The 18,872-nt window shown below is 43.1% G+C and overlaps 1 protein-coding gene across 1 annotated transcript; it reads right to left on the bottom strand.

Annotated features, from left to right (window-relative positions):
* Positions 1–778: 778 nt before the first annotated feature.
* Positions 779–8,621, bottom strand: LOC129622486 (gastrokine-3-like). The gene is made up of 6 exons (XM_055539132.1): positions 8,610–8,621; positions 7,268–7,321; positions 6,731–6,865; positions 5,035–5,142; positions 3,921–4,062; positions 779–873 (listed from the first exon to the last, which is right to left on the bottom strand). The coding sequence occupies exons 1-6, from the start codon at positions 8,619–8,621 to the stop codon at positions 779–781; spliced, it is 546 nt and encodes a 181-aa protein (XP_055395107.1).
* Between the last annotated feature and the right edge of the window lie 10,251 nt (positions 8,622–18,872).

The raw sequence follows: 18,872 nt of genomic DNA, 5'->3' as shown, positions 1-18,872 counted from the left end.
CATGTGCGGTTCAGCACTCCCCATCCCTCCCATTCCAGTCCTGTCTTATTTACTCCAAACTCCAGCATGACCTTTGGTGGATGTCTATGTATTTCCAGTACTCTTTCCTTGTTTATTCTGGTTTAGGCAGGTCAGGGATGTTCTGGGTGCTGTGGGTGGGGCTGACTAGGGATTCCCATGAAGGGGTTTAGACTGGTTCCAAAGAGAGGTCTGAGAGGCCTTGTTCATGCAGTTAACTCTCTCAGGGATTTTCACTGTGCAGGCTGGGCCACAGTGAACAGCATCAATTTGCAGGAGATGGAGATGTGACCTCAGACCTGAAAGCTTAAGTCAGGCTGTGGCTGATGTCTTTTTGTTCTTTCTTTCTTTGTGTCCCAGATTCTTCAGGAATTCTTCAAGGGACACACCAAAGAGAGGCCCTTAGAAATGAGACCTTCCAGGAGAGGCGTGTTCTCCTTTGTGCCTTGTTTATGTGTGATGGTATGGACAGCATGTGGATGGGAGTCCAGTAACCCTAGAGAGGACAGTGTAGGCAGGCAGTGCTCATATGTTAGATCAGGGAGGCAAGAAACTTTATTGTTCTAAGCCAACAGAATAAGGAGAAAGTGTATTCAGTTTCTAGGTCACAAAGCTGGATCTTGGGTCAAAAGATAGGGGTAATCTGGCCTGACATGAGCAGCTTTCCATTGGCAGAGGTGGGCTGGGTCCCTGAGCTCTGGGGTCAGGTCAGCGGCCCCAGTCCAGACAGGTCTGCCCCTCACGTGGCTGACCTGGAGGTTCAGAGCCCAGGTATCTCCCCACAGATGGAGAGTCCCAGGAAGGACAGGAGTTGGATTTCAAAACAGGAATCTGGGTCAATAGCCAGTGCAGTACCTTTAAAAAGAAAGAGAAGCATTTTATTTAAAAGATCACTTAATTGCTCTAAGACTCTAAAGTAGAGTGGATATATTATGAGTTGCACCTAGATGAGGTGTGATGCTCAAGACAACGTTACTAACCAGAGACTTGGGAACAAAACAGAAGATCTCATCAATGCTGCAATAACAGGTCCCACATTCTTTTTTTTCTATTTCTTTTATTGATCTTTAATCACCTTCTCAACTCCTTATTGCCAAATTCAGACTTAAATTGAAGAAAGTAGGGAAAACCACTAGACCATTCAGGTATGACCTAAATCAAATCCCTTATGATTATACAGTGGAAGTGAGAAATAGATTTAAGGGCCTAGATCTGATAGATAGAGTGCCTGATGAACTATGGAATGAGGTTCGTGACATTGTACAGGAGACAGGGATCAAGACCATCCCCATGGAAAAGAAATGCAAAAAAGCAAAATGGCTATCTGAGGAGGCCTTACAAATAGCTGTGAAAAGAAGAGATGCAAAAAGCAAAGGAGAAAAGGAAAGATATAAGCATCTGAATGCAGAGTTCCAAAGAATAGCAAGAAGAGATAAGAAAGCTTTCCTCAGCGATCAATGCAAAGAAATAGAGGAAAACAACAGAATGGGAAAGACTAGAGATCTCTTCAAGAAAATTAGAGATACCAAGGGAACATTTCATGCAAAGATGGGCTCAATAAAGGACAGAAATGGTATGGACCTAACAGAAGCAGAAGATATTAAGAAGAGGTAGCAAGAATACACAGAAGAACTGTACAAAAAAGATCTTCACGACCCAGATAATCACGATGGTGTGCTCACTGACCTAGAACCAGACATCCTGGAATGTGAAGTCAAGTGGGCCTTAGAAAGCATCACTATGAACAAAGCTAGTGGAGGTGATAGAATTCCAGTTGAGCTATTTCAAATCCTGAAAGATGATGCTGTGAAAGTGCTGCACTCAATATGCCAGCAAATTTGGAAAACTCAGCAGTGGCCGCAGGACTGGAAAAGGTCAGTTTTCATTCCAATCCCAAAGAAAGGCAATGCCAAAGAATGCTCAAACTACCACACAATTGCACTCATCTCACACGCTAGTCAAGTAATGCTCAAAATTCTCCAAGCCAGGCTTCAGCAATATGTGAACCGTGAACTTCCTGATGTTCAAGCTGGTTTTAGAAAAGGCAGAGGAACCAGAGATCAAATTGCCAACATCCGCTGGATCATGGAAAAAGCAAGAGAGTTCCAGAAAAACATCTATTTCTGCTTTATTGACTATGCCAAAGCCTTTGACTGTGTGGATCACAATAAACTGTGGAAAATTCTGAAAGAGATGGGAATACCAGACCACCTGACCTGCCTCTTGAGAAACCTGTATGCAGATCAGGAAGCAACCATTAGAACTGGACATGGAACAACAGACTGGTTCCAAATAGGAAAAGGAGTACGTCAAGGCTGTATATTGTCACCCTGCTTATTTCACTTATATGCAGAGTACATCATGAGAAATGCTGGGCTGGAAGAAGCACAAGCTGGAATCAAGATTGCCTGGAGAAATATCAATAACCTCATATATGCAGATGACACCACCCTTATGGCAGAAAGTGAAGAGGAACTCAAAAGCCTCTTGATGAAAGTGAAAGTGGAGAGTGAAAAAGTTGGCTTAAAGCTCAACATTCAGAAAACGAAGATCATGGCATCCGGTCCCATCACTTCATGGGAAATAGATGGGGAAACAGTGTCAGACTTTATTTTTCTGGGCTCCAAAATCACTGCAGATGGTGACTGCAGCCATGAAATTAAGAGACGCTTACTCCTTGGAAGGAAAGTTATTACCAACCTAGATAGCATATTGAAAAGCAGAGACATTACTTTGCCAACAAAGGTCCGTCTAATCAAGGCTATGGTTTTTCCAGGGGTCATGTATGGATGTGAGAGTTGGACTGTGAAGAAGGCTGAGCGCCGAAGAATTGATGCTTTTGAACTGTGGTGTTGGAGAAGACTCTTGAGAGTCCCTTGGACTGCAAGGAGATCCAACCAGTCCATTCTGAAGGAGATCAGCCCTGGGATTTCTTTGGAAGGAATGATGCTAAAGCTGAAACTCCAGTACTTTGGCCACCTCATGTGAAGAGTTGACTCATTGGAAAAGACTCTGATGCTGGGAGGGATTGGGGGCAGGAGGAGAAGGGGACAACAGAGGATGAGATGGCTGGATGGCATCACTGACTTGATGGACGTGAGTCTGAGTGAACTCCGGGAATTGGTGATGGACAGGGAGGCCTGGCGTGCTGGGATTCATGGGGTCGCAAAGAGTCGGACACAACTGAGCGACTGAACTGAACTGAATCATCCTCTTTATCCCCCCAGCCTCTCAAGTTCTCTTTGTTTTCCTGCTGGAAGTTCTCGTTATGAAGAAGCCTTGTTCACTGGGTTAGTTTATACTCAGATGTAGTTGACAGACAACAGTGTAATGGGAAGTGGTTATTGACTCTATCTGGAGCACCAGGGAGATTCTATTCTTATCTGGTAACTTCCCAAGCTGGTAGACACTGATCCCACTGTATCCCCATCAGGGATGCCAGCCACTAAGACATTTCTTTCCCAAAGTGTAGTCTATAACTGTCAGAGTCCTGCTTTACAGCATCTGGGCCGCCTGATAAAGAGGAGGACTGAGATTCTCCAGAGCCATGGGTCTCCATGGGGGACTCCAGGCACTGTGCTGCTGGGGTGGGGGGAAGGGAGGGGAGGCTGAAACTTTGGGTCTGCTGAGAGTATCCACCAGCTGTCAGTTTTCAGTGGCGAAATGACTGTCCTCAACCATTAGGTAAAGCTAAGTTCACTCTGCTTCCTGTTCTCAGTAATCAGAAGTCATCTCTACCACCAGAGGGAAATACATCTCAGGCCCCATTATTTTTATACCCAATTGCAAAGAAATGGAATAGACCTGAAAAGTGTCATTAGAATTTGTCAAGGACCTAAAAACCATTCCACACCTCTTGCCTCACCTGTGGTCTTGAGTTTCTAGGTAAGTGATTCATGTACCTTCTTTTTGCTGTTGGGCAAAATAAGTGGGGACCGCTCGGCACATGTCCTTGATGGGTGCTCCGAACTGGGCCAAGTTCTTGACCCGGCTGGGTAAAACAGTGTAGGTCAGGCCGTGAGTAGATGGATAATGCTTTGGAGTCTGGAAGATGAGACATTTCAAAAGGGTGAGACAGCAGGTAGAGGTGGCGCAGCAAGGAGGAAGCGTGAGAAACCTATTCCAGTGTCCAAAAATAGCCTTGAACCTGCACTAGCCCTTGAGTTTCCTCTCTAATAGCAATATCCTATCTGACCACAAGGTGGCAAAATTACTCCAGAAAAGTCTGCGTGTCCCTGTGACTCAATCTGTACTCCTTTCGCCCTTGAATTCTCAGCTCTTCCGGACTCCAGTGCTATTCTCATTTCTAATAATGATGTACAATACATTTTAAGTTATGCTATTCATTTATATTATGCTTTTTACTTGTTATAAATCAGATGAGGGGAATACTTTCTACCTCTCTTTTTAAAAAGTGATAAATTATTTTATTTTTATGTGATCCAAAGGCATTTTCTTCCCCAGGAATCAGCAGCCCTGCTGCCATGGACATCAGGGACACAGCCCAAATGTACTAGGTTGGTTATTTAAGCAAAATGATGCCAGATTTCAGTGACTTCCCAAGGACTTCCTGCTGATTTTTAATTTATCTGACAACCCTTGGCATTTAAGAGACAGGAAAGAGTTTCAGAAGTCCTAAACTCATTTTCAACTAAGATATTATGTGTGCATGAGCTTAAAGGGTCTGCAGGGGAGGAGAGGAGGTATGAGAATGAAAATACTCTAGTATTTGACTTTAATATTTATATTCACTAACGTGTAGTTCACACCCTTTTGGAATACATCAAAATTTTGTCATTGCATGGAATGCAAAGGTTCATTTTCATTAATGTGCTGTGACTTAAATAGGCCATGGATTGGACTTGGAGTCCTTTGCATGATGATGGAATTCCATGGGCATTAAGATCAAGCATGAAATGAATTCCCCAGCATGTACAGCATCATCTTAGGAGGTCAGAACGTAGAGTTCAAAAACACTAAACTAGGAGGGGACCCCAGTGAGCTGATCTCACTTACCTGGTGGTCCAGGGCCTTAACAATGTCATCCAAAGTTGGGAAGACAGCTTCATCCATCTTGGCCAGGACACAGGCCATCTTGCTAAACAACTTAGCCACCAAGAGGGCCTTAAAGCAACACAGCAGAACCCTGTCATTCATTTAGTCACAATACAGGGGCTCCTATTTGTCAACAGAGCTGCACATAGCTGTCCTTCAGACTGTGGTGTGGAGCATCCTGGCAGAGCAGGCCCTGGGCACCAGAGCAAAGTGCCAGCCAAAGGACTGGCCTTGCACATGGGGCCCTGCTGCAGGCATCACGGAGGGTATCCCCTGGGGCACTCTGCATACCACTAACAGACTGGGGGACTGGAGGGACAGGGGGTGGGCCGCAGTGACAGTGCTGTTCATGGTCCTCAGCCGCCTACACGACCCTCAGCTTCCCCATCTGCAAAGCAGGAAAAGTAGACTCTCTCCAGGGGGATGTCATGAACGGATGAGACAGATACCACCTGCTTGTGAAGCCAGTGTGTGAGTTAGCATCCCATCTGGGTTTACAAGCTGAGGAGGAGCCTGTGCTTAGACCTCTAGGGTCAGATCCGGCCCTCGATCTGTCATTGACTGCCCGATGTAGCCTTGGACCTGACCTTCGGCCTCTCTGAGCTTTGGAGTAAAGCAACAGTTCTCCAGCCGAGTCTGACACTGAGCTCATCTCCCTTACCTGCCAAGGTTCTGACTTCTGTTCCATCAAGTGGAATTTTGCGAAATCTTCATTAGAACAAAAGTCTTTATGGTTTAAAACAGAGTTAGAAATCCCTGGCCTGCATGTCGTGAAAGAAGACTTGGGAGCTGTGTCCTCCAGGAAATCAGGAGCGGGTCAGGTGAAGAATGGGGAGGACAGAGTCTGGGGAGGTCCAGGCAGAGCAGAGAGAAAGCCTGTGTTTGTGGATTCTGTCCTGAGTGGGGAAAGTAGGAGCGGGGCTTCCGAACACCAGGGGCTGGATGGCAGAGGGTCATCCAGGGAGTGGGGGCTGTGGTCTTTTCCTTCACTTAATCCTCTGAATCCTTTCCAGTAGGAAAGGCAGCCATTGATTTTCCTTTGCAGATGAGGAAACCGAAGCACACAAAAGCTGCATCCTGTCTCTGGTTGCCTTGTGTCTCTGATTGCATCATGTCTCTTGTTGCGTCGTGTCTCTGGTCATATAAATTTTCTATCATGGAGCCTCCCTTCCCAATCCTGCCTCTTTCTTCCAGGTCACGCCTCGCCATCCCTGACCACATGGGCAAGTGGAAGCAAGATTTCTAAAAGTGAAAATAAATTATTTTCTTGCTTTGGAAATAAACTGATTAAAATCTGAGAGCAAGACCAAAGAACCTCTATGGTACATACAAGTTGGAGGACATCAGGATTCTTAAAATAGCTCTCTTATTTCAGAGGCCTTCAGGAGCCCTGTGAAGTCAACACAGGAGAGGGACACAAAGAGTGCTGGATCCCTAGAGATTTCAGAAGCTCTTCCTATGGTCGCTGGCTCAAAAACAAGTCACTGCAAATGCACGAAAGCTGGTTCTTTACCAAGAGAGATGTATTCCCTCAAGATCCTAAACTTAGAGAGGCCTATGTAGACAGGGTTCTCTTCTCTCTGGAAAAGCAGGAGGCTAAATTTTGGAGCAGGCAAGGCTTTCTTTGGCATTGTAATGAATGTGTTCTACATCTTACATTCTTGTGGTCCAAGACTCCATCCCATTCACTCAAAACATTGTTGTCTCGGATGCTGACCATACCTCGAAAGGCATTGACATGGATGCTCTGGGTCCCAACAGATCCATCCAGAGGATGGTTGTCACTGATGTTCTGGAGAAGAGAAGGCAGCAAGGAGCACAGTCCTAAAGTTCAGCGTTTCTGCATTGCCCGTCTCTCACAGGTATAAAGTGGTCCTCACAAGAAATTTGACGGAGGCCACCCCAGATTCCCTGGTGGTTCAGATGGTAAAGATTCCACCTGCAATGCAGGACACCTGGGTTCAATCCCTGGGTTGGGGAGATCCCTTGGAGGAGGGCATGGCAACCCTCTCTAGTATTCTTGCCTGGAGAATCCCCATAGACAGAGGAGCCTGGTGGGCTACAGTCCATGGGGTTGCAAAGAGTCAGACACGACTGAGTGACTAAGCACAACACAGCACCCCAGATTATCACCTTTGAAGTACTTCTGCTTCAGGAGGACCAGACAGGTTGAACCCTCTCCACCCTTACTTACCATCAGGGCCAGAGATGGAGCTAGGAAAAGGACCATAAGGATTGAAGGCACAATCTGAAATGGAAACAAATGTCAGTGTACAGGGCTGGCTCCCTTAGCCTCAGATGAGCCCAGGGCATGGGGCTCAGAGTGAGCCGAGGGTTGGAGCCTTTTTAAAAGATCTGTAACTTTCATAGTGTCTCTTGCCCTAGAGGCCCCAGATGCATCAGGAGACTGTCATTCCGTGTGTTCGATATGGGATGTACTGGCTGCTCAAGAAGGAAAGCTTTACCGTTCATTCAAAGATGCCTTTTGTTTTGCGCTACATCTGCTATCAATCACTGGGCGAAAGATTAGGCAACCTGACCAAGCACTTGATCTGCACATAGTGCAGGGCCATCTTAAGTCAAGTCGTAAAATAAGTGATAATTCAGGTCCCCCGTCTTCCTTTCTGTACCTCCTTCTTTCTTCCCAACCAGTGGGGACCCCCTCTCTGTCCCCTCTGGAATCTGATATCCTTCCAATTTCCTCTCCTCCAGTTTCTCCCACCTTGCCTGAGCATAAAGATTATGCATCACTTGTTTACACCTTATTTTGAAATAGATTTGACTCAAGGGTGAGTGGTTCTTGAGATATTTGCAGGAAATCGTTTGCTCCTGCTGTGACCTGCCTAACCTACTGGAGGCATTTCAGACACCAGAAAGTAAGTGAAAGAGAATTAGAAGGATGGGAACTGGCTAAGATAAATGTAGCGGAGAATCTTTCCCTACACTCACAGCTCAAGGCTCACTCAGCTCAAGAGCACTTACAACCTAAGCCGAAATCGACAGGAAACCCCTCCTCCCCTTCCCCACAATATCCTATGCAGTAGTCTGCATGTGATGACACCATGAATGTGAGATACATCTTCAAAGAAAAAGACAACAGTTACTCTCTGAATAATAACCACAATGCAATGAGGTTAACCAAGGAAAAACATGTGATGCAGACAGCAATAATATTCTATTAAATGATTCTTAGAATTAGTGCCATGTGTTAAATACACCTGAAACTTTCTTTGACAGAAATTTATAAATAAGATGAATCTAGGAAGAAAAGACCCTAAAATATGAATATCTACTCAATCCCCAAAGATAGTTGACCTTTTAAGAAACTAGCTATTAATTCTTTTGGGACAGACCCATTTTCTGATGTTCTAAAAAAAAAAAGAGGCTTACCAACAGGGAAGTTATGTGCCAAGTTAATATTTGGAAGTTCTATTTAGGTTTAATTTGAAGAGTTGATGGCAAAAAGGAACTGCTCCCTGGCTATTCTGGCTCTGAAAACATAGTTACCTATATTCAAAACCAGAAAAAATACTTACAAGGTGTTTCATATTGCCTCTTTCTCAGAACCTAGGCAACTTCACGCATAAAAGAATTTTCATGTCCTATTTGCTTTCTAAGTCTGGTTTATATAGACTTGGACCTTTCAACTACTGCCATGGTAAAAGATTCTGGAAAATTAATCATAATCTGAATACCATTAGGGGGGGAAAGGCAAGTTTATGTAATCACTGCTATCACTTTTCTTTAACTACTTCTAATATTTTCCTTTTACTCAAGTACCTCCACTGGTTACATAAGGCAAACATGGCAAAGAACAAGGCTTTGTGGGCTGGTGTGCCCATGACACTAACAGTCAAGGAAGGATTGCAAATAGTAGATCTCACCAAATGGTCCTGATACAAAATCAGTGTTTACCATTTCTATTTCCCAGTTCCAGAGAAGTTCTTTACTAATGGTGGAGGTGGTTGAGAAAAACCTCATGAAACCAAAAGAGATGAATTGTAACCACAAGATTAGATTGGAGAGCAGACTGGTCCAGCTCTTCATCCAAACTCCAAATCACATGGTTGGTCCTGTAATGCCTTCTGCCCACACACCAAGCTGACCTCATTTAACCTCTTCAAAGATCTACCTCTGGGTGACTTCCTGATATTCTGATATTTTGCTTCCACTCTATGATTTGTCTTTCTCCTCCCAGCCTTTGTTTCAGGGTGACTTTTTCCATGAAGGACCATTTGAGCAGCCCTGGATCTCCTGAGACATAGAACAACGTTCTATAAGTAGACGACACTAACTCAGGCTTTTTCAAACATTTTCTTATGTTTTTATCAAGCCCTTAACTGGTTGTGACTCAACTACCTGGACCAAATTCCAAAAAGTCATAATCAAATGAAAGTATTTCTTCAGGGATAAAGATGAAGTATATGGATGAGGTTGGGCACTGGAATGATCAAAGTGGTAGACAGACAGCTCAGTTCTTACAGTGAATTTTCAATGGGAGCATGAACTAAGTGGGCCTTGGGGACTATCAGGTCACCCAGGGCTCAGATAATATAATCTCAATTGCTGTCAGTACTTCAAAAACACCATGCACAGAGCACATGCTCAACAGTTATTGGCTGAATAAATAAAATGCAATAAAAGAATGACTTTCATTTTGGGGCATGTGGTTATGAATTTTTCCCAACATGATTTATTGACTAGATTATCCTTTATCCATTGTATGTTCTTGGTGCCTTTGTCAAAAATTTGTTGACTGAATATGCATTGGTTGCTGTTATGTTCCACTGATCTATGCTCCTGTTTTTATGTTCAGTTCAGTTCAGTCACTCAGTCGTGTCCAACTCTTTGCGATCGCATGAACCACAGCACACTAGGCCTCCCTGTCCATCACCAACTCCCAGAGTCCACCCAAACCCATGTCCATTGAGTCAGTGATGCCATCCAACCATCTCATCCTCTGTCATCCCCTTCTCCTCCTGACCCCAATCCCTCCCAGCATCAATTAGTACCATACTATTTTGATTACTCTAGCTGTGTAATATAGTTTGAAATCAGAAAGTTTTATGTCTCCATATTTGTTCTTCTTCCTTGGAATTTCTTTGGCTCTTTGGGACCAAAGACTTAAATGTTAAGACCTGAAAGCATAAAACTTCTAGAAGAGAACATAGGAAGAAAGATCCTTGATATTGGTTTGGCAATGATTTCTTGGGCACCACACCAAAAACACAGGCAAAGAAAAGCTAAAATAGACACAATAAAGATCTTCTGTACTGCAAAGGAAACTATCAATAAATTAAAAAGACAACCTAGAGAATGGGAGAAAATATTTGCAAAGTGTATATCTAAATAGGAGTTATTATTCAATATATCTGAAGAAGTTATACAATTCAATAGCAAAAGGGAAATGATCCAGTTTAAAAAAATGGACAAAGAAACTGAAGAGATATTTTCCTGAGGAAGAAGACATTTACATAGCCAATAGGTGTATGAAAAGGAGCTCAACATCACAAATCACAGGGAAATGCAAATGAAAACCACAATGAGATATCACCTCATACATTTTAGGATTGTTGTTGTTCCGTCACCCAGTCATGCTCAACTCGTTGCAACCCCATAGACTGTAGCACACCAGGGTTTCCTGTCCCCCACCATCTCCTGAAGTTTACCCAAGTTCATGCCCATTGATGCCATCCAGCCATCTCATCCTCTGATGCCCTCTTCTCCTTCTGCCCTCAATCTTTCACAGCATCAGGGACTTTTCCAATGAGTTGGCTGTTTGTATCAGGTGACCGAAATAGTGGAGCTTCAGCTTCAGCATCAGTCCTTCCAAAGAGTAGTCAGGGTTGATTTCCCTTAAGATTGACTGGTTTGATCTCTTTGCTGACCAAGGGACTCTCAGGGGTCTTCTCCAGCACCACAGTTCGAAGGCATCAATTCTTTGGTGCTCTGCCTTCTTTACAGTCCAGCTCTCACAACCATACATGACCAATGGGAAGACCATAGCCTTGACTATATAGACCTTTGTTGGCAGAGTAATGTCTCTGCTTTTCAACATACTGTCTAGGTTTGTCATAGCTTTCCAGCTAAGAAGCAGTCATCTTCTGATTTCATGGCTGCAGTCACCATCCGCAGTGATTTTAGAGCCCAAGAAGAGGAAATCTGTCACTACTTCCACCTTTTCCCCTTCTATTTGCCATGAAGTAATGGGGCTGGATGCCATGGTCTTAGTTTTTTAAAATATTTATTTTAAAATAGCTTTGACTCTATGGACCTTTGTTGGCAAAGTGATATCTCTGTTTTTAATACATTGTCTAGGTTTGTCATTCAATGAATGAATATAAAAATGTGATTAAAAGCCACATATATATATGGCTTCACTGGTGGCTTAGTAGTAAAGAATTTCCCTGCCAATGCAGGAGACACAGGTTTAGTTCCTTGGTCAGGGAGATCTCCTGGAGAAGGAAATGACAACCCACTATAGTATTCTTGCCTGGCAAATCCCTTGGACAGAGGAGCTTGGCAGGCTACATTCCATGGGGTTGCAAAGAGTCAGATATGACTTAACAACAAAACAATAACAGATATATATATATATATATATATATATATATATATATATATATATATATATACTGCTGCTGCTGCTAAGTCGCTTCAGTCGTGTCCAACTCTGTGCGACCCCAGAGACGACAGCCCACCAGGCTCCCCCGTCCCTGGGATTCTCCAGGCAAGAACACTGGAATGGGTTGCCATTTCCTTCTCCAAATATATATACACATACACACATATATATAAATATTATATGTATACATATAGATATCACATGTCTATATGAGTATTATTCAGCCATTATACTGATATGTAAGTTTGTTAACAAATAACTGTATAGCTATATAATGAAATCTGTATTTATTTCTGCAAAGAACAAAAGCCATGTGCACAAAGGAAAAATCAATATATCCAAACAATGAAGTCTCATTAAGGAACGTGCATTGGCCAAAAAAAGTTTAGGAAGCACTTCTTTTTCACCCAACATTCTCTCTTCTATCTTCCAATCCATTCCACAAACTTTTGTAGTCTTGCTACTTCACTTTTCCAAAGTCACCTGAGGATTTCCATGGTTTGGCCCCCCCTTAATCTTTGCAGTCCTGTCTTCCACTTCTTTCAGCCTATGCCAAGATGCCAACCAAAGGTGGCTCTCCACTGTTCCCCATATGGAGTGCATGCTTTCTGGACTCCAATCCCTGGTCCATACCAGAGACTCCTTACCTGGCCTCTTCCTCTTGCCCATTCTTTAAGGCCAATTTAAACAGTGCCCCACTCCCCACCCTGCCATCACTCCTAGCCACATGTGACCACTTCTTCACAATCTCATAATTCCATGCTTGGGCCTTACTTTGCTATTTATACTCTTTGCTGTGCTATGTTTAATTGTATAGTTGTGTGATCTGGTCATTAAATGACACATTCATGTCACTAGACCATAAACTTCATAAGATTAGAGGCTCCTTTACTTTCTGCTGCAGCTCTGATATAAAATACTGAAAGCAGCGCCTGACACAAAGAAGGTGCACAAAAATATATACATCAAGAAGATGAGTGAATGCGTGCCAGTTTTGGTGTATCATTCATTGCTCTATCTCCTAGAATACTTAGCAGTGGTCAACACGTAGTGAGTACATAGTAAATGATTGTTAAATTTAAAGGCAAATTATGAAATCAACTATTTAATAATAATGTGAATGAGGAAGGCAATTAAATTTTGAAGAGCATAGCAGATTCAACAAGAAAAAAAATGAGCCTTTTTATAGATGTCAATTATAGGGCAATTATAAGGTTAGCCAAGACATCATTAATATTTCTGCCCCTGGATTTGAGGGTAGGGGGTGAAGAAAAAGGAAAAGAAAGCCAGGCATCTGCAAAGTTGTTTACCTTTTATCTTGCATCCTGGAGCCTCTGGCATGAGCCAAGCTCCTTTGACTGGATCCCTTGTTCTACTTGGTGTTTGCTAATCACTCTTTGATTTCTTCTGTAATGGACTTAACACTTGCTGCAAACCAGAAACTTCCTCATCCTTATTTTACAGTTTCTAGTTCCTGCCTGGAATACAGGCTTCTGTATTCATCCCTGTCATGGTGCTGATATTTAATTAATCTTTCCAGCTTTGCAGAACTCAGCAGGCATCACAACTGGGGAATCATTTTTTTAATTAGTAAAGCTAAGGAAAATGACTAAGTCATTCAAATATGACCTAAATAAAATCCCTTATGATATAGCAGAGGTGATGAATAGATTCAAGGAATTATATCTGGTAGACAGAATGCCCAAAAAAACTGAGGACAGAGGTCCATAACATTATACAGGAGGCAGTAACCAAAACCATCCCAAAGAAAAAGAATTCAAGAAAGCAAAGTGATTGTCTGAGGAGGCTTTACACATAGCCGAGGAAAGAACAGAAGCAAAAAGCAAGGAAGAAAGGGAAAAACATACCCATCTGAATACAGAGTTCCAGAATAGCAAGGAGAGATAAGAAAACTTTCTTTAATAACTTGTGAAAAGAAGTAGAGGAAAAAAATAGAATGGGAAATACTAGAGATCTCTTCAAGAAAATTGGAGATATCAAGGGAACATCTCATGCAAGCACAGGCATGATGAAGAACAGAAATGGTAAGGACTTAACAGAAGCAAAAGAGATTAAGAAGAGGTGGCAAGAATACACAGAGGAACTATACAAAAAAGGTCTTAATGACCCAGATAACCACAATGGTGTGGTCACTTGCACAGAGCTGACATCATGGAGTCTTGGACCCACATGAAGTCAAGTGGGTCTTAGGAAGCATTACTACAAACAAAGCTAGTGTGGGTGATCAAATTCCAGCTGAGCTATTTAAAATCCTAAAAGATGCATGTTGTTAAGGTGTAGCACTCAATATGTCAGCAAATTTGGAAAACTCAATAGTGACTACAGGACTGGAAAAGTCAGTTTTCATTTCAATACCAAAGAAAGGCAATGCCAAAAAATTGTTCAAACTACTGTACAGTTGGTGTTCATTTCACATGCTAATAAGGTTATGCTTAAAATCCTTCAAGCTAGGCTTCCGCAGTACATGAACTGAGAACTTTCAGATGTACAAGTTGGATTTAGAAAAGGCAGGGGGACCAGAGATCAAATTGCCAACATTCATTTGATCATAGAAGAAGAAAAAGAATTCTAGAAAAGCCTCTACTTCTTGCTTTGTTCACTATGCTAAAGCCTCTGATCATATGGATCACAACAAACTGTGAAAAATTCTTCAAGAGATGAGACTATCAGCCCACCTTATCTGTCTCCTGAGAAACCTGTATGCAGGTCAAGAAGCAAAAGTTAGAACCTTACATGGAACAAAGGACTGGTTCAAAATTGGGAAAGGAGTAAGACAAGGCTGTATATCGTCACCCTGCTTATTTAACTTATGTGCAGAGTACATCATGCAAAATGCTGTTCTGTATGAATCACAGGCTGGAATCAAGATTGCCAGGAGAGATATAAACAACCTCAGATATGCAGATGATACCACTTTAATAGCAGAAAGTGAAGAAGAACTAAAGAGCCTCTTGAGGGTGAAAGAGGAGAGTGAGTAGCTGGCTTAAAACTCAACATTCGAAAAATTAAGATCATGATATCTGGTCCCATCACTTCATAGCAAATAAAAGGGGAAAAAACGGAAGCAGTAACAGATTTTGTTTTCCTGGGCTCCAAAATCTCTGTGGAAGGTGACTACAGCCATGAAATTAAAGATGCTTGCTCCTTGGAAGGAAAGCTGTGACAAACCTAGACTGGATTAAAAAGCAGAGACATCACTTTGCTAACAAAAGTCCGTACAGTCAAAGCTATGTTTTTCCCAGTAGTCAGGTATGGATGTGAGAGTTGGATCATAAAGAAAGCTGAGTGCCAAAGAATTGATGCTTTCAAACTGTGATGCTGGAAAAGACTCTTAAGAGTCCCTTGGACTTCAAGAAGATCAAACCAGTCAATCCTTAAGGAAATCAACCTTGAATATTCATTGGAAGGACTGATGCTGAATCTGAAGCTCCAATACTTTGGCCACCTGATGCGACCAGTCGACTCATTGGAAAAGACCCTGATGCTGGGAAAGATTGAGAGAAGAAGGAGAAAGGAGTGACAGAGGATGAGATGGTTGGATGGCATCACTGACACAATGGACATGAGTTTGAGCAAACTCTGGGAGATAATGAAGGACAGGGAAGCCTGGCGTGCTGCAGTCCATGGAGTCACAAAGAGTTGGACAAAACTTAGTGACTGAACAACAACAAAGCTTTGCCCACACTCTGTGTACTTGTATTTCTTCCCTAATCCCTAAGCAAATGAAAAATAGAAATCAATAACATCATTTTGGCCCACAAACCAATTCTCTTTCTGATACTCTTGTTTCATTTTTTTAATATAAATATTTTTTTCAAAAGGAAGCTTATCTGTTACTGTTTTTGGCTGCACCAGGTCTTTGCTGCTGTGTGCGGGCTGCCCCTGGCTCCTTGGAGCAGGCCTGCTCTCTAGCTGTGGGATGCAGGCTGCCCATTGTGCTGGCTTCTCTTGTTGGGTTTTGCGGGCTCTGCACACATGGGCTTCAGTAGTTGTGATGCAGGGGCTTAGTTGCCCCAAAGCATGTGGAATCTTCCCAGACCAGGGATCAAACCTGTGTCGCCTGCATTGGCAGATGGATTCTTAACCACTGGATCACCAGGGAAGTCCTGTTTGGTTGTTTTTAATTAGTTTTTCTCTCCAGAGTTTGATACTCATGTGCATTTGGACTGTTTCATCCATGCACTGCTTGTTTCACATTCCTAGATTCAATTATGATTATCTCTATATGTTCTCTATGACTGTTTTCAAATTTCACCCCACCCTCCTCTCTCCCTCCCCTTGGATTTTCTCCTTTAGCTCCATAAATCTTAGGACTCAGGATCTCAACTTTAGGACACTCCCTGTCCCAGAACTGTTCTGCAGCTGTGTCTCTTCCCTTCATGGGTCCATTGCCCTGAATGTTATCTCTGCCCCTTCTTTTGTCCTCCCCGGATCCCAGACCCAAATATTTTTTTCCACAGCAGGCACTTCTGAGCTTGCCTTCCCTGAACAGCTACAACCTTCTAGCAGACATTATTTTGCTGCATCTTGTCTTGGCTCTGAGCTGCTATTCTCATGTCTGCGTCTTCCTGACCTGCAATTGCTTGATTGCGCTCACTTTTTCCTGAGTCCATTCCAGGTAAATTGGCAACCAGGATCCACTGCGTCCTGCCTTGGTAGGCAGCTGACATCATCCTTTACAGGGGCTTCCCAGGTGGCACTAGTGGTAAAGAATCTGCCTGCCAATGTAGGAGACATAGAGATGCAGGTTTGATCCCTGGGTTGGGAAGATCCCCTGGAGGAGGGCAGGGCAACCCACTCCATTATGCTGATTGGAGAATCCCATGGACAGAGGAGACTGGAGGGCAATGATCCATAGCACTGCAAAAAGTCAGATTTGACTGAAGCAACTTAACACACAAGTGTCATTTTTTACAAAGTAAATTTTTACAGCAGAGTTTTTCTGAAAGCAAAGATTCTCACCTGGGCCCACGATGAAATGGTTCTAAGTCTTCCTGAAATTGCAAGTAAAACTTAGATTTGTGCAGGCATACATGGTTTTTTCCTCCCAGGGAGAAGTGTCATGCCCTTCATTAAAAATTTCAAAGGAGTTCTATTTTAAAAGTTTAAGAATCTCTGCCTCAATGATCCTCCTCCCACAGAAAATACATGTTTATCTTTTCTTTTGTAATTTATTTTCTCATCTCTTAGTTTAGTTCACTTGGGAGAAAACTTAGGAGGGGGACGCTAGTAAGGAAAGACGAGTTTAGGTGGTAAAACCATTTTGGGGGAGGTGGAGACAGTGTAGTTTACCCATTTCACAGATCTGGAAACTGAGACTGGACTGTGGGGGTGGGGCTAGAGGTTGTTGGTTGCCATTGAGACCACAGGCCATCAGTAAATAAACTCACATCTTGCCCTCTCCTCTACACCCCAGACAGCATCATGAAACCATGTGCAGGGCGTCTGGTTAAGGAGGGGGCAAGGGGGCTAAGGACTTCTTTGCTCAGGAATCAGAAGGACAGAAAGCAAGGGAGGTGGAAATAAGGACTCACTGGCTACTTAAAATGAGCCAGGAGGATGCAGGGAATTAAAAGACCTGTTTGACTTTCTGATTTTTTGAGGTGGAAAGCCTTGCCTCCATCCCCCTGCCCTCAGACCCAGCCACAGTGAAGACATCTGGATGTCACACTTCACTAACTCCCTCGGATCTCCACCCAGTAAGTGTTTGCCAGAAAGTGAGAGCGATCCTGGGTCCCAGCAAACTTCTGACAGACCTGGGCCCTGTGTGCTTCCATTTGGCCCTACATCCTCCTTCCAGGCTCTGCATCACCCCAGCTGGGGAGTCCTTTTATCTTTAACCCAGAGCCTATACCTGATGACCAATGGCTCATTTTCCTGCAGATATGTGGGCCAAAGTCACCCATTCATGAAAGATATTCCTTCAAGTATCTCAAACTTCTAGAAAAACAAACTGGAAGGCCAGCTGTCCCTGGAGCAGCAGCCTGGAGCCAATAACTTTAGCCTATGACTTCTCCTCTGGGCCTCCCTGTGGATCCTGAGTCAAAGAAACTAGACTCCATCCGCTTCAGACCACCCAGCTTATGCTCTAAGACGCTGCTCCTTCAGGGGATGGGTGGAAATGGACTTCTAGAAACGTTGCCTTTCTCTTTTTACGCTGAACCTCTGTCCTACCACTGTTCGTCTTATGGGTGTGGGGGAGAGGAAGACCACCTCTCTGAAGATGTGGCATTTTCCTTCCTTTGGCTTCTAAATGTCTTTGTTTGCTTGTATGTGTCTTCTTTCCTTTTTAACTTAAAAAATTAAGTTTTTAATTGGAGGCTAATTATTATAATTATTTATAATTGGAGGCTAATTACTTTACAGTATTGTGGTGGTTTTTGCTCTACATTGACATGAATTAGCCACAGTTGTACATGTGTCCCCCTGTCCTGAACCCCCCTCTCACCTCCCTCCCCCTTCCATCCCTCTGGGTTGTCCCATTGCACCGGCTTTGAGTGCACTGTTCCATGCATCAAACTTGGACTGGTCATCTATTTCACATATGGCAATGTACACATTTCAATGCTATTCTCTCAAATCATCCCACCCTTGCCTTCTCCCACAGAGTCCAAAAGTCTGTTATTTATATCTGTGTCTCTTTTACTGTTTCACATATAGGGTCATCATTGCCATCTTTCTAAATTCCATATATATGCGCTAATATACTGTATTGGTATTTTTCTTTCTGACTTACTTCACTCTGTATAATAGGCTCAGTTTCATCCACCTCATTAGAACTGACTCAAATGTGTTCTTTTTAATAGCTGAGTAATATTCTATTGTGTATATGTACCACAGCTTTCTTATCCATTCACCTGTTGATGGGCATCTAGGTTGCTTCCATGTCCTGGCTATTGTAAACAGTGCTGCAGCGAACATTGGGGTACACATGTCTCTTTCAATTCTGGTTTCCTTGGTGTGTATGCCCAGCAGTGGGATTGCTGGGTCATATGACAGTTCTATTTCCAGTTTTTTAAGGAATCCCCAGACTGTTCTCCATGGTGGCTGTACTAGTTTGCATTCCCACCAACAGTGTAAGAGGGTTCCCTTTTCTCCACACCCTCTCCAGCATTTATTGCTTGTAGACTTTTGGATCGCAGCCATTCTGACG

The sequence above is a fragment of the Bubalus kerabau genome, chromosome 11, assembly GCF_029407905.1.
Source record: "Bubalus kerabau isolate K-KA32 ecotype Philippines breed swamp buffalo chromosome 11, PCC_UOA_SB_1v2, whole genome shotgun sequence".
Taxonomy (NCBI): Eukaryota; Metazoa; Chordata; class Mammalia; order Artiodactyla; family Bovidae; genus Bubalus; species Bubalus kerabau.
Note: the sequence above shows the minus strand (reverse complement) of the source record. Positions and strands in the feature narration are given on the sequence as shown.